We start from the raw sequence: 13225 nt of genomic DNA on the forward strand, positions 1-13225 counted from the left end.
GAATGGGGCCCCAGAACCTTCCATGCTAGTGCACGGCAGTGACGCAGACGAGAAAACAGGCAACTTCAGTTAATGTTAAGGGCCCTGGAGACTGTGGGAAAACAGCTCTTCAAAAAGTTCAACCCCCCCACCAAAAGTTCAATTCCCGTTCGACCCAGCAATTCCACTCCTAGGTAGATACCCTAAAAGATTGAAAACAGGTGTTCAAACAAGAACACGTACACACAGCACTATTCACACTGGCTAAAAGGTGGAAACAATCCACATGGCCACCAATGGGATATTATTCAGCCATGAAAAGGAATGAAGCTCTGACATAGGCCACAACATGGATGAACCTCCAGAACATGATGCTAAATTAAAGAAGCCAGAAACAAAAGATCACACGTTGTAGGATTTATACAAAATACCCAGAATCGATAAATTCAGAGACACAGCAGATGAGTGGTTGCCAGAGGCTAGGGGGAAGAGGGGATGGGCAGTGACTGCTTAATGGGTACAGGTTTATTTGGGGTAATGAAGATATTTTGTCTTCATTAGTCGAGGTGATGGTGGCACAAGACTGTGAAAGCACTAAATGCCACTGGACTGTATACTTCCAAATGGTTAGTTTTATGCGGTATGAATTCCACCTCAACTGAGAAAAATAAAACCCAGCTGCTGCACGGAGAGTCTGGGGGCTGGGTCAAGACACCTGGGGAAGGCCTCGGAAGAGGAATCCCAGCAGAGCTCTGGATGCTGAGAAGGCACCAGCCTTGTAGAGGGTTCCAGGTTTTGAATGGGATGTGCCTGGCCCTTGAGAGGTGCAGGCACGGCTGAAATGCTGGGTTGGATTACCTGCGAAGACAGCTGAGGGAGAAGAGACAGGAGCTGATTGTGGGAAGGGGGCAGGGGCCAGACTGGGGCTTGGAAAGGGGCTGCGACAGGAGGTGCTGGGGGTTTTAAGCAGGGTAAGAGCAGTGAAGAGGGAGACTCGGTCCCTGCCCTGGCACTAAAAAGCTGGGGGGGGGCGGCTGATAATTATCCTCAGCTGGGGGAGGGTCAGTTTTTTGGGTCATGTCACTGAGACCCCAACAGTGAGGGCCGCTGGGTGTCCACTTGCCTGTGCCACTGTGAGCCTGTAACAGGGGTAAGAAATAGGAAGAGCCTGGGGAGAACCTGAGCAAGAGGGACTATGGTGTTCTGTCACCGACCCTCCGACCCTCAGGGGAGCATGTGGGAGCAGCCTCTGGGCCACAAGGAGCCCAGGAAAGGATGTTGTCTGTTCAGGGAGGCCAGAGCCCTGGTCCTTTGGAGGCCACTGCTCCCCTGATGCCCAGGGTCACTTCCAGGAACAGCCTCTGCTCCGGGGTCTGCTGTTCCACAGGGTGTTGATGGAAAGACTGCCCTTGTAGGCTAGTTTTGGACATCCCCCCTCCCTTGGCAGATTCTGGCAATCAGCTGTCACCATGGGTCAGTGGAACAGGTCCTCGAGGGCACCAACCATGGAGCACCGCCCCTCAAAGCCAGACTCTAAACCCAGTCTCACTTGCCCACCAGACACACCGGTCCCTGCTGGCCCCTCCCTCCCTGGCTGGGCACACACAGTGGCCTCTGCCCTTGTGGAGCTGAATATTCTGTGGGGGCGAGAGCCATAAACATAAAACAGGCCAATAAACAGAATTTGTAATTTCTTTCCAAGCCAAATGGAAGAAGAAAAATATACCAAAGTGGCCAGTTGTCTATTAGCCCAGATTTATATTCAACTTTAATATCTCTTCCAAGGAAATGAAAGGTATATTTTCATCAAATATCATCATTTAGAGCTTCTAAAGGGGGAGGCAGACTGCTCTGTGACAATTACCTGTGCCTGCTGATAAAATTGGAAGATGTGACACGACAGAGCCAGCCCCTGCAGCAGTCATCCCGAGGCAGGTGGCCAGCATTCTTTTTTCCCTGGTGAACGATCCCCAGCAGGAGCAGGGACCCCACACAGCCTGGGATGTTGCCACAGGGCAGCCTGTGGCAAGGGACACAAAGCAGAACCTGCTGTGCGGAGGGGCTGGGGTGGTGGCTGTGGATGCCAGAGCATCGGGGGGCAACCTTGGCAGTGCTTCTGATAGCACTGCTCTTTGGATTTTGCGAACTTCGGAGTAAGGTGAGGGCAGTGAAACTGACCCGCAACCAACCCAAATCTGTCACCTGGGTGCCTGGGACGCACATCTTGCTCACTTTGATGACAGAAATTGAACAGAGGAAAGCTGCTTCAGACCTTCCCAGGGTCTCAGTTCCCTCATGCTCCCTTGTCAAAGTGCTGCGGCCTAAACCACCCAAAGTCCAGGGCCCCAGCGGGAATTCCTCATCTTCCTAGTGTGCGCGCAGGCAGAAGGCAGCAGGTGGGGTCCGCACTAAGGCTGTGCAGAGGGTAAGAATGAAGGCCCATTCCTCATTCAACGAATGTTGAACGAAGGCACCACGCTAGGTGCTGAGGTACAGCAGTGAATGGGACAATTCAGGTCCCCGCGGAAGTGACATTCTCCACGGAGGAGAAAGGTCCACAAGCATGTCAGACATGTATGGAGCCCCAGGATCATGGAGAACGCAAACCAGGCTGATGTGACGGGGGTCACTTTTGTTAGGGGGGTGATCTGGAAAGGCCTCTTTGAGGAGGCGGCATGCAGACTGAAGCATGAGGAATCAGTAGGAAGTAGCCACACACAGGTCTGGGGAAGAGTATTTCGTGCAAAGGCCCTGGGGAAGGAGAGAGCTCAGTGAGTTAGAGTAGTGGTTCCAAAGCTTGGCCGGGGGAACCCGGAGGGCCTCCCAGGGTCAGAACTTCCATAAAAATAAGAAGACAGCATTTTCCTTTTACGTTCATTCTCCCAGGAGTATACAGAGGAGTCTTCCAGAGGCCACACAACATAATCTGTCACAGCAGATTGAAAGCAGAAACAGACAGGAGAATCCAGCTGTCTTCTATTAAGCCATATATTACAGAGACTTGCAAAAATAATAACTATTAACTTCTTTTGTTTTGGAAAACAGTTATTCTTCTTATGTTTATGTGGGATGGATTATTATTATTTTTAAGGTAAGTAAATATTCAAAGTATTTCTCAGTTTTAATTTCTAATACCCGAAATATCGATAGAGTCCATACAAACTAAGCTTGTTGGGTTCCTCAATACTTTTTCAGAGAATAAAGGGGTCCTGAGGCCAAAACTCTTGAGAAGCGCTGACTTGGAGGAGCAGCAGGGGTGGTACGGCGGGGGTGGGGGATGGCGTGAAGGCTGGGGAGCTGTGTCTCAGAGGCCTGCTGGGGCCCTTCTACAGCGATCACACAAGGGCAGAGTGAGACATCTGGATTTGGTGCTGAGTGCAATGGGAAGCTACTGGAGGGTTGCAGGCAGGGGCATGATATGTTCCGATTTAGGCTCTAGAAAGATCTTTCTGGCTGCATGGAAGGCAGGGGATGAGTTTGGAAGCTGGGAATACCGAGAATACGGCTGCCACGATCTAGGGGAGAGGCTGGCGGCCAGGAGGGGAGGAAAGCTGGGGTGTGTTCCAGATGCAGAGCAGGCCAGTGGGTGTGGGAGAGGGAAGAGAATTAAGGATGATTCCAAGATGCTGGGTGGCTGTGGGGGCCCCCTCTACTGAGTCTACAGGTGGTGAGGAGCCAGGACCAGGGGCAGGAGAGTTCCCTCCCATCTCTCGGAGTCACGCTAAGACTCAGTGGTTTCAACTCGCTCTTAGGTCACATCTCTGGCTCAGACGAGGCCTGGAGGGCAGCCAGTGAGGCCTCTCCACCCAAGGGCCCAGAGCAGTCACCCCGGGGAGCACATCTGTACAAATGTCCCTGGCCTTGCTCCCCACCTGAGTGGCACTTCCAGGGGGATGTCAGGGCAGAGACACAGCCGAGGGGCAGACGGCCACTTTCAGGGGCTACCTTTGACTTGCCACAGTCTCCATTAGCCCAACCTCATACACTCCGACCCTGGGACGAGCAAGAGGACACTGGGCATTCCAGCTGCACCAACCCTCCTGCAAGGCAGGCCTGGGCTATTGTTGGCAGCGTTACACTGTCAGCACCCCTGGAGCCCAAGCAAGGTGGGAGAAGTAAGTAATAAATCATTGCAAAGCATCCTGCAAACAGAGAGATGATTATGCCGATGCCAGAGAATGTGACATTTGGAATTTACACTTGCCTTGTTCCAAAGATGATGGAGCGGAAATAAGGACTGGGCTTTTCTCCTTAACCCATTAGTTCCCGAGCTCAGAGGCCCTGATGACCCAGAAGAAATGATTTCTTAACTAATACAATCTTATATATAAGTTACATTTCACTTTTAAAAAATTACAAAGCAGTGCTTATAGACATATAATAAAATTAGAACCGTGTGTTAAAAAAAAAGAGAGGGAGAGAGAGAAAAGAAAGGAAAAAAGAAATGATTTCTTACCAGGCCAATCCGTATTTAGTTAACCTAGATTCATGGTCATCACTTATATTTACTTAAAAACCATCTCTACGGAAGGTGAAGCAATCTGGAGAATTTTTAACAAAAGAGCCCTCCGGACCCACAAGCAGGCAGAAGCAACTCACATTCCACAGTTAAAAACAGAAGCAGGGCTACAAACAGTCTTGCAGCCCAAGACTGGATTTAAGAATGAAAACAGTCCCAGGCTGCGGGCGGTAGTGTGAACTGGCACGCTTTCTCTAGAGCACATGCTGGGACTACACACATCAGGATGTAAACCTCCCCTCTGACTCGCCGGGTTCCTCAGTACTTTTCCCAGATCCACTGCTGGGAATTTATCCCACAGACACACGAGATTTGCACACTTACACAAAGATACCCTGGGGATGTTCACTGTGACACCAGGGGAGCAAAACACTGGAAATGACCCCCATGTCCATCAACACGAAATGTTATGAAAGATTTGTTTTTGGTCCAACCATAGGAGAAAATGCAATAAACAGTTAATGAGCTATTAAGTCGACTCGCACCTGCTTACATGTAACACTGACTTGTCAGTAAGTAAAAACGGCAAGAGGTAGAATCACATACACGGCATAACCCCGGGCGTAAAAACAGACAGGCAAAACGGTTTTGGAAGGATATGCGAGAAACTGTTAACCATGGTCACTTCTGGGGCCAAGTGGACTTATTTTTCATTTTATCACTTCCCGTTTGGATTTTTAAAAATCGCATGTTTATATAGTATATACTGTATTTCTGAAATGAATTAATCCAATCAAAGAACAAAAATAGAATGAATCATGAGGTGGAAGGGAAAAGGCGACCCTGATTTGGGTCAGGTTCTCTTGACCCCATTTTGTTCTCAAACGAATGACTGCTTTTGAAAACGTTCTGCAACCCTTACAGCGGAAGTTCGAAGCCCTAACGGTGGAGGGGTGAAGGTGCAGGGGACTGCTTGGCCAGTTTCTGGAGTTTCATAACCAAGAGCAAGGTTCTGTTTCGAGGAATTGGGGTGTACATGGATTTACTTGAAGCAGACATGCCAGAACAGGGAAGGGCAGCCCGCCTGCCCTTCTGGAGAAGCAGTACTTTCCGCTCCACCAAGCCAACCTTGAACTTTCTATTCATGTTTCTCTTTTGGAGAGGTGGGGAGGAAAGTTAGAGACGCGCTTTGGTGAAAGTAGGAAGAGAGGCTCCCTGGAAGAAGACAGTGGCAGCCGCTCCGTGGGCAGCAGGACCTTCTTCTGAAGTCTCACTTCTTCAAGGGTTTGTAACAGGGGCCACACACACTAGCTCTTTCTAGTCATCCTATGTAGAGAAGGAAACTACTCTCCCACAAACTCATTACTAATAATCTAAGCATTTCCAAGAAATTTCTAAGAAATCTTTTCATCTTAATTCTGAGAAGTGCTTCCACATCTTTAACAAATCTCTGGAAAACCAAACCCAGGAGGCAGAACACCAAAGAGAAAGCCAAGATTTCTTTCTGGGGCTTGTGTTTAATCTTGTGTTAGGTGTGGATAAATTCTAAGAAACTGGTGCTTCCCACTGACTGGATTTCTGAGAGGAGAAGGGAAGCCTACACACGCTTAAGACTGAGAAAGTCCTGGAGCCACCCCTCTCCCACTCGCTGGAGGGGACAGGAGGTGGCACAGGGTGGGGCCGGCTTACCTGGCACCTTGTCCACAGACGCGAACACAGAGCGCTGCACTGTGGGGTCGCTGCTGCCCCGGCGGCACTGGTCATAGAAACGGAAAGGCAGGTGCTGGGCGGAAGAGGAGCCAAGACCAAACCCCAGGACTTCAGTCGTCGGCTGGATCGGGAGGTCCAGGAGGGCTGCATTCAAACAAACCCGTGGTTTGTGCTCAGCATATGGGATGGGAGTGTATGCGATGAGACTTTGGGTGGCAGGAGGGCTGTGGCCCCGCCAGGCACATCCCTTGGGTGATGCTAAGCAGGCAGCTGGCAGCCTTGAGCGTGACACCAAGGGTCCTGCCTGAGGCTCAAAACCCAAGCAGTGCCTAGTGAGGGGTTCAAGATGAATGCCAGGCCTTTCTTCACTTCGGATTCTCGGCTTCACACAGAAGACCCTTATGAAGGCTTAGCCTTGGGTATAGTTTCAGACCCCAGAGCAAATGGGGCCACTTCTGCTGTGAAAGTTCACATCGATGCGTGTGGGGAGGAGTGTGTGAGAGAGAACGCACACGCACTGTGCCTGTGTATTCATAAGCGTGTGTGTATCTGTCACTGTTGCTGTCCTCCCTTCCACATACAAATCTCATGATACAGCAATTTGGAGGGGCTTTTTAAAATCAATTTAAGAAATACCTAAGGCGTTAGTTCTAACAGCCACTTTACAGCATAATTCTCAATTTTCAGATGAAATATTTAGCCTTCATGCCAGCTGTGAGAAATTGCTTTACATTAAACAGCAACAACAACAAAAAAAACCCTCTGGAAATAAATCTTAAAGGAAAGGACTGAATGATTTAAGTCACTTTGCACATTACAAAATGCTTCTGTAATGATTCTGGAGGCCAAGTTTCAGCTAAGTGAGAAATAAGATGAGGACTGTGGGATGCAGGCCTGGGCAAATCCACAGGGCATGTGCAGGAAATAACTGAATCTGCGATACCCAGAAACCCCGACCTCCAAGTGTTTATTTTTAGGTAACTCCTCAAGAAAGTTCCCCATCTCCCACCGTGGGGTGGAAAGCCTCCCAGTGACCACACCAGAATGACCACTGGTGCTTGAACTGAAAGGCACTGGTTTCTTTAAGAAAGGCTGTTTGTGATTTTAGGAGTTGATAGAATACATTTTCCCCCAAGAACACTGTGTCTTCCTCCCTGACGAAGGGAATGCCCTCGTTTCAGTGCCTTCCCTTCTAAGAAAGCTGGAGCCTTCCTGACACTGGGCAGCGTAGGGCCTCTTCACAAGTTTACTACAATCTCTGTACAATGTAAAATGACACTTCCAAATTCAGTGCTGGTTCTTGGCCCCCTTCCCAAGCAGGGCTGCCCCTTATGAGAGCGGGGAATGGAGAGGAGGGAAGGGATGGTCTTTAGTGGAGGAAGTTCTGCTTTGGGTTCTGCCGACTATGTTGTCTACGTGGCTTTGGGCAAGTCACTGAGCTTCAGTTTACCCTTCTATAAAGTGGGCAGAACAGGTTCTGTTTATCTCAAGGGTTTAAGGATCAGAGGTGGTAGAGGAATGAAAAGCACTTTGTAAAACATTGGCTAGAGAACTTCCATGCGCAGGAGTGAGAACCACTGTCCCACACTGACGGCTACCTTCTCACGGCCTCGGGCCTGGTAGGGAGGGCTCACCTTCGCTTCCAAGCAGCCCTGGAGACCCTCTAGAAATCAAACATTTAGGAAATGGGAAATTCTGAGAAAATTCTCCATTTTCTCCCTAAAACACCACTGATTCCTGAACTGCATGTGTCCTCCTCTAGAGGAGTCTTGAGGGTTCCAAAGGTCAACGTGAGAACCACTCGAACAGCTTCTGCCCTGGTGACTTGGGGGACACTTTGCCGGGGCCACCACTCACCAGCTATCCTCTGCATCTTCATGCGCCTCGCCTGGATGCGGCCCTTGGCCAGGCGCTGCTTGGCGATGATGCAGCGAATGTGGTCCGAGAAGATGAAGGTGGCCTGGAGGATGGGGAAGGGCTTGGAATGGGGGCTAGACGCAGGCTTGTGGATGGTGATGTTCAGGGCGCGGCTGTCATCCTCCACGCCGGTAACCTGCATGTCCTGCCGGGGGAGGAGGCCAAAGAGAGGGTGTCCGTTAGGTTAGGGGTGGGTAGCTGCTCAGAAGCTATGGACCCGTGTCTCATCTAGAGAGAGGCCTCCCAGACTGTACTTTGCTTTTGCTTTGAAAGAAACCACTGCCCCCCACCCTGCCCCAAGTCTAAGAGAGTCAAAGATGGACACAAACCAGGTCAGGCCTGGCGGGAGAAGACGGGGTGGGAAGCACGGAGAGTTCAAGTTGCTGATGTTGACTATGGTAGCTGGTCCTGTCCCAGTGAGGACTTGGGTCAGCAAGTGAACACACGGGACATTGGCCTCTTCAAGGGGCTTTGGGGAAGCCAGCAGTCAAACTCCAATAATTCTTGCTTCTGAGAAAAAACCCAAGATGGCAAATCGAAGTTCCTAGTCCCCTCTGGCATGAGCTTCCATGTAGTCACTCATCTACTAACAACTCCTCCCGTGCTTCTCCTAGGAAGGGGGCTCCGCTGGCTTCCATCTGCACATCTCTCAAGAATTCCTGGTCTCTAAAGGTAAACGCTAACTCTGAGACAGGGTTGGGGGAAGCCACTTGGCAAATATTTGAAGAAAGTTATACTTGAAAAGTGGAGAAGAACTCACGGATAGCAAGTATCGTAAAGACAACTCCAATCTAAAGCCTCAAATGGATTCTGTGTAAGGAAATCTGCTTCCCAGGGAGATGAGGGCGTATAACTCAGTGGCAGAGGGCATGCTTAGCATGCATGAGGTCCTGGGTTCAATTCCCAGTACCTCCATTAAATAAATACATAAACAAACAAATAAATATACAAACCTAATTCTCCTCCCTCCCAAAAGAAAGAAAAAAATCAGCTTCCCACTAAGGTTTGAGACAAAAGCAGGAGACAAGAGAGGGACACAGGTAGCTCACAGCAAAAAAAAAAAAAAAAAAAAAAAAAGTGACAATGAATAGATGTATGTTCATGTATAACTGAAAAATTGTGCTCTACACTGGAATTTGACACAACATTGTAAAAAGACTACAACTCAATAAAAAAAGTTAAAAAAAAAAAGAGAGGGACATGAAGGTCACAAATGGTAGAGGAGGTGGAAAAACGTTGAAAAAAACCCATGAAGCAAGATGGTTACTGTTCACAGGCATCAGACCTGGCACCAGCTCTCTGGACATAATACCGCCACCGAAACGTTGCAGTGGGGATTAGATGAGATACTACGCTTTTAAAACGGAGCGTCTGGCATATATTAATGGCCTGACAAACAGCAGCTTGTGGAAGATGACCAAAAGGAGAGGTTTATGTGGCTTTTGTTATCTGATGGACGACATGTGTTAATCCTCTGAGGGAGAAAAACACTTCCCTGACACTAAATTCTAAAGGAAATGGATCATAAGCCGAGATAGATAAGAAATACTAAGTTCACCTAATGGACAATCTCTTACGTGGAAGTCTTTTTTAAAATGAGAGATTCTTCAGATAGTAGCTTCTCACATCACCTTCTGTAAAAAGACTTTTTTTTTTTTGAATGGAAAGATCTTGAAAAAGAGGAGGCTGGAAAATGGTTGCAACAGCATCTTCAAACACGTGGGTGGTCTTCTCGGAGAGTGGGTCACACTGGAGCGGCGGACGTGGGTCAGCCCCGGGCCAAGCCTTGCCAGCAACCAGGACTGCCCAGCAAGGAAACGGACTCAGCACAGGACAAATCAGGCCTGGAAGAGTCTGCTGAACGTCCAGGGCCTCGGGGTCTGGCACGGGGTGTGAGCTGCAAGATTGTTTTCAATTCATCTGGTTTTATGCTCTCTTCGATCAACGAGCTGGCATTACACCCATTGCTTAGACAAACAGTAAGAAAACCCAAACCCCAGCCTGGCATTTGGCAATTTAAAGTCTAGGTCTGTAGGAGTGGCGGAGGGTAAGGGAACTTCCATAAATCACTGGTGGCAATAATCATTTCAGAGAGGAATTTTAGAGAGGAAATAGGTGTATCCCAGCTTCTTGGTATCTGCCTAGGGAAACCCTGGCCCAAGTGCACAAGGAAGTAAGGACAATTCTGTTCATAGCGGCACCGTTTGTAAAGGTAAAAAGCTAGAAATGGGTAAAGGGCACTGGTAAACCCTGCCTTGGTGTGGTCAGGGAGCAGTTAAAAGGACACCAGTCTGCACATACTAACACAGTCAGCTTTCCAAAATAGTCATGGAGTGAAAAAAGCGAAGTTTAGAATACATTCAATGTGACAGTGTAAAAAACACACACACTCACACCCCCCACCTCTCCAGGAGATGTGTATAATGTTTAAAAACAGTATTTGAGTTATGTTTCTCTCTGCACTTGGCAGAGCACCGTATCTGGGAGGATCATACTGATAATGCAGGAGGGGAGTAAGAATGGGTTTTAATCGAAAGGGAGCCCTTATCTGGGAAGTATTTTAACCCTTTTCTATGATAACCTGTTCATGTAGCCCCAGTTTCATTAGAAATTAACTGTAAAGATGATAACTTTTGTGGGTGTTTACACAGTCAACCGAGAAGAGTTCCCGGAGTTCTCGGCCATCGTACCTGCAGAAGGCCCGCAAACTTGACCACTCCCCAGCCAAGCCTGGACACATCGGGCTCCACCAGACTCATCTGGTAAATATCGACGGCCAGGAACCGCTGGAGCATGCCGCCATCCTTGGTGATCACCGTGCATGCGATCAGGTCGCTGTTGTCTGGGAGGAGGGGGACAGAGAGCAGAGTGAGGTGCAGTCCGCTGTCCAGCCTGATGGAGACGCTCAAGCTGACTCGTGTTCTGCCAGGCAGCACAGCTTGGTGTCGGTGCCCGGGCTGGGAGTCACACACACCCGGTCTGATACCCTCCTCTGAGTTATGTTGGGCAATTTACTCTACCTCTCTGGGCTTCAGATTTCTCATCTGAAAAATGGGGCTAATGCCCATCCCATGTCAAAGCACTGCTTGTGAGGACTGACTGACAGAAAGCACATAAAGCATCAGTACAATGTTAACTTGCATATTAGGCACTGGTGAACTGTAGCTAAAAAAAACAACCAACAAATTGAGAATCCCAGTAACACTTAGGGCTTCCCTGCAGGCCGCTGGTGGATGGGGTCTGAATTTAGTGAAGATGGGAAAGGAAGAGTCCCTTGATCGGTTATAGAATCACCAAATCCTCAGCTTGGTGTCTGGCCACTTAGAGCTGAGCTCTACACTAGATGGTGTGTGATCCTGGGCAAAGCACTTGGCCCCTCTAAACCACGGCTTCCCATCTGTAAAATGGGAATAATGTCCCCTAGCTTGAGATGTTTGATGCATTCAGTGAGAACAGACAGGTACAGCATTTAGCATGGGGTCCTCAGCCTCTGCGTGGTCCCTTCTCTTACCTGGAAGCTATTCCCAGATTTGATGTTTAATTCAGTGCCTGTCTTTGATAGCTCTGAAATCACCAGAGTAATACAGGACCATTAAATCTACGGTCTGCTTTGAGTTCCCTCCCACGAGATCGTTGGCAGTCTGTTTTAAAAGAAAAGCTGAACTAACCAGGAAACAACCTAAATGCCCCCAAATAGGGGAACCATTTGAGTATGATTTTTTTCCCCAGCATATGGAAAATTATATACCCATTTAAAAATCATATTTAACCAAACTGTGAACTGTGGTTACCTTTGAGGAGGGAAGTGAGAATTGGGGGTGGGAAAGTGTGTGTGTGTATGTGTGTGAGGGAGTACCAACAGAACTTTAATTTTTGCCCTATATACCACTATATTGTTTCAAATTATTTTAGAATGAGAAGGTATTTGAGATGTACTTCTGAAATGCGTATTAAAAACCCAAGTAAAAAATCCTATTTAGAAATAATTGCAATGACATTGGACAAGACATTATAATTTTAAAAGAACAAGAGACTAAAAGCTTTACTACTATGATTTTGACATGTTTTAAAGAAAGTATCCCCACAAAGAAATACAAGTGCAGAGAAATACACTAAAACATTAAAAGATGTCTCTGATTAGAAGAATGGTGGGCGCATTTTTTCCTCTTAAACAGCTTTATTGAGGTATAATTTATATACCATAAAATTCACCCATTTTAAGCATACAGTTTGAGTTTTAGTAAATTTACAGCTGTGCATTGTGATATTCCCGTTGTAGAACACCTTCATCACCCCAATACGTTCTGTAACCTAAAACCTGGCTTCAATCTATTAGCAGTGGTGGTGGGGGGATGGTAACACCGACAGTAAAAATTCTGGCCCCAAACACATGTGATAAACGTGGACTCAGATGTTTGCCAAAGTCCCCCTCCTTCTATGTTTCCTTTTCATTTAGATCTAAGGTGCATTTCTCCTCTTCCCTCTCTTCTGCCTCCTCTCTCCCCCTGCCCCCCTCCCGCTCCAGCTCAGTTTAACCCCCTGAGAGCATAACCCATCTGGGATCCTGGCTTCACGGGATGTCTTCCAGTCCATCCTCTCAGCTCAGATAGGCCTTGTGTTTCTGTCTTTTCTCCCCAGCACAGCCAGATACCCCACAGCAAACACCGGCACCAGACAGGCCTGACTCTTGGGATTGCACGTTCCCATTATCTAGAGCAAGAAACTTCCTCCCTTTCCCAAAAGTCCAGCCAAGTATTTAAAAAGATTTCTAAAAATTACTTTATCCACAATCTTTAGTTCCATACAGAAGACATCTGGTCCTCTGCACTATCAGAAATGCAAGTCATCATACTCATTCTTACCAACATTTTCTTTGTGGTAGGCAGGGTTTATTTCCTTTATTCAATACTTAGAAACTTGTTTCCCAATGAGAATCTTTAACTTTTTAAAGATAGAAAACTAATACAAGACGCCTTTTCTTTCCTTTTCCCCTCTTTCCCTTCCCCTCCCCCTGCAAACAGGACAACCTGGCTCTTCTTTTCCCACGTTCCTCTGCGCGTGAGGCCCGGGAAAGCGGGCACAGCCAAGGTGTTGGTGGCAGTGAGGTCTGTCGGCAGGCAACCCCCTCATAAAGCCCAGAGGCCTTAGGGGCTTCAGGGG

The 13225-nt window shown here is 48.1% G+C and overlaps 1 protein-coding gene across 8 annotated transcripts in view; it reads right to left on the minus strand.

Moving 5' to 3' along the window:
* CLEC16A (C-type lectin domain containing 16A) overlaps positions 1-13225 on the minus strand; it is a 195423-nt gene that overhangs the window by 43008 nt on the left and 139190 nt on the right. For 7 of the 8 annotated variants that reach the window (XM_072942207.1, XM_072942203.1, XM_072942205.1 and 4 more), the window contains 3 exons: positions 10756-10907; positions 8006-8210; positions 6128-6292 (listed from right to left, as the gene is read on the minus strand). In XM_072942207.1, the coding sequence (XP_072798308.1) occupies positions 6128-6292; positions 8006-8210; positions 10756-10907 (522 nt within the window). Of the gene's footprint in view, positions 1-1717; positions 2731-6127; positions 6293-8005; positions 8211-10755; positions 10908-13225 lie in introns of those variants that run through there. The other variant, XM_072942209.1, reaches the window with a different exon arrangement.

This window comes from Vicugna pacos, chromosome 18, assembly GCF_048564905.1.
Source record: "Vicugna pacos chromosome 18, VicPac4, whole genome shotgun sequence".
Lineage (NCBI taxonomy): Eukaryota > Metazoa > Chordata > Mammalia > Artiodactyla > Camelidae > Vicugna > Vicugna pacos.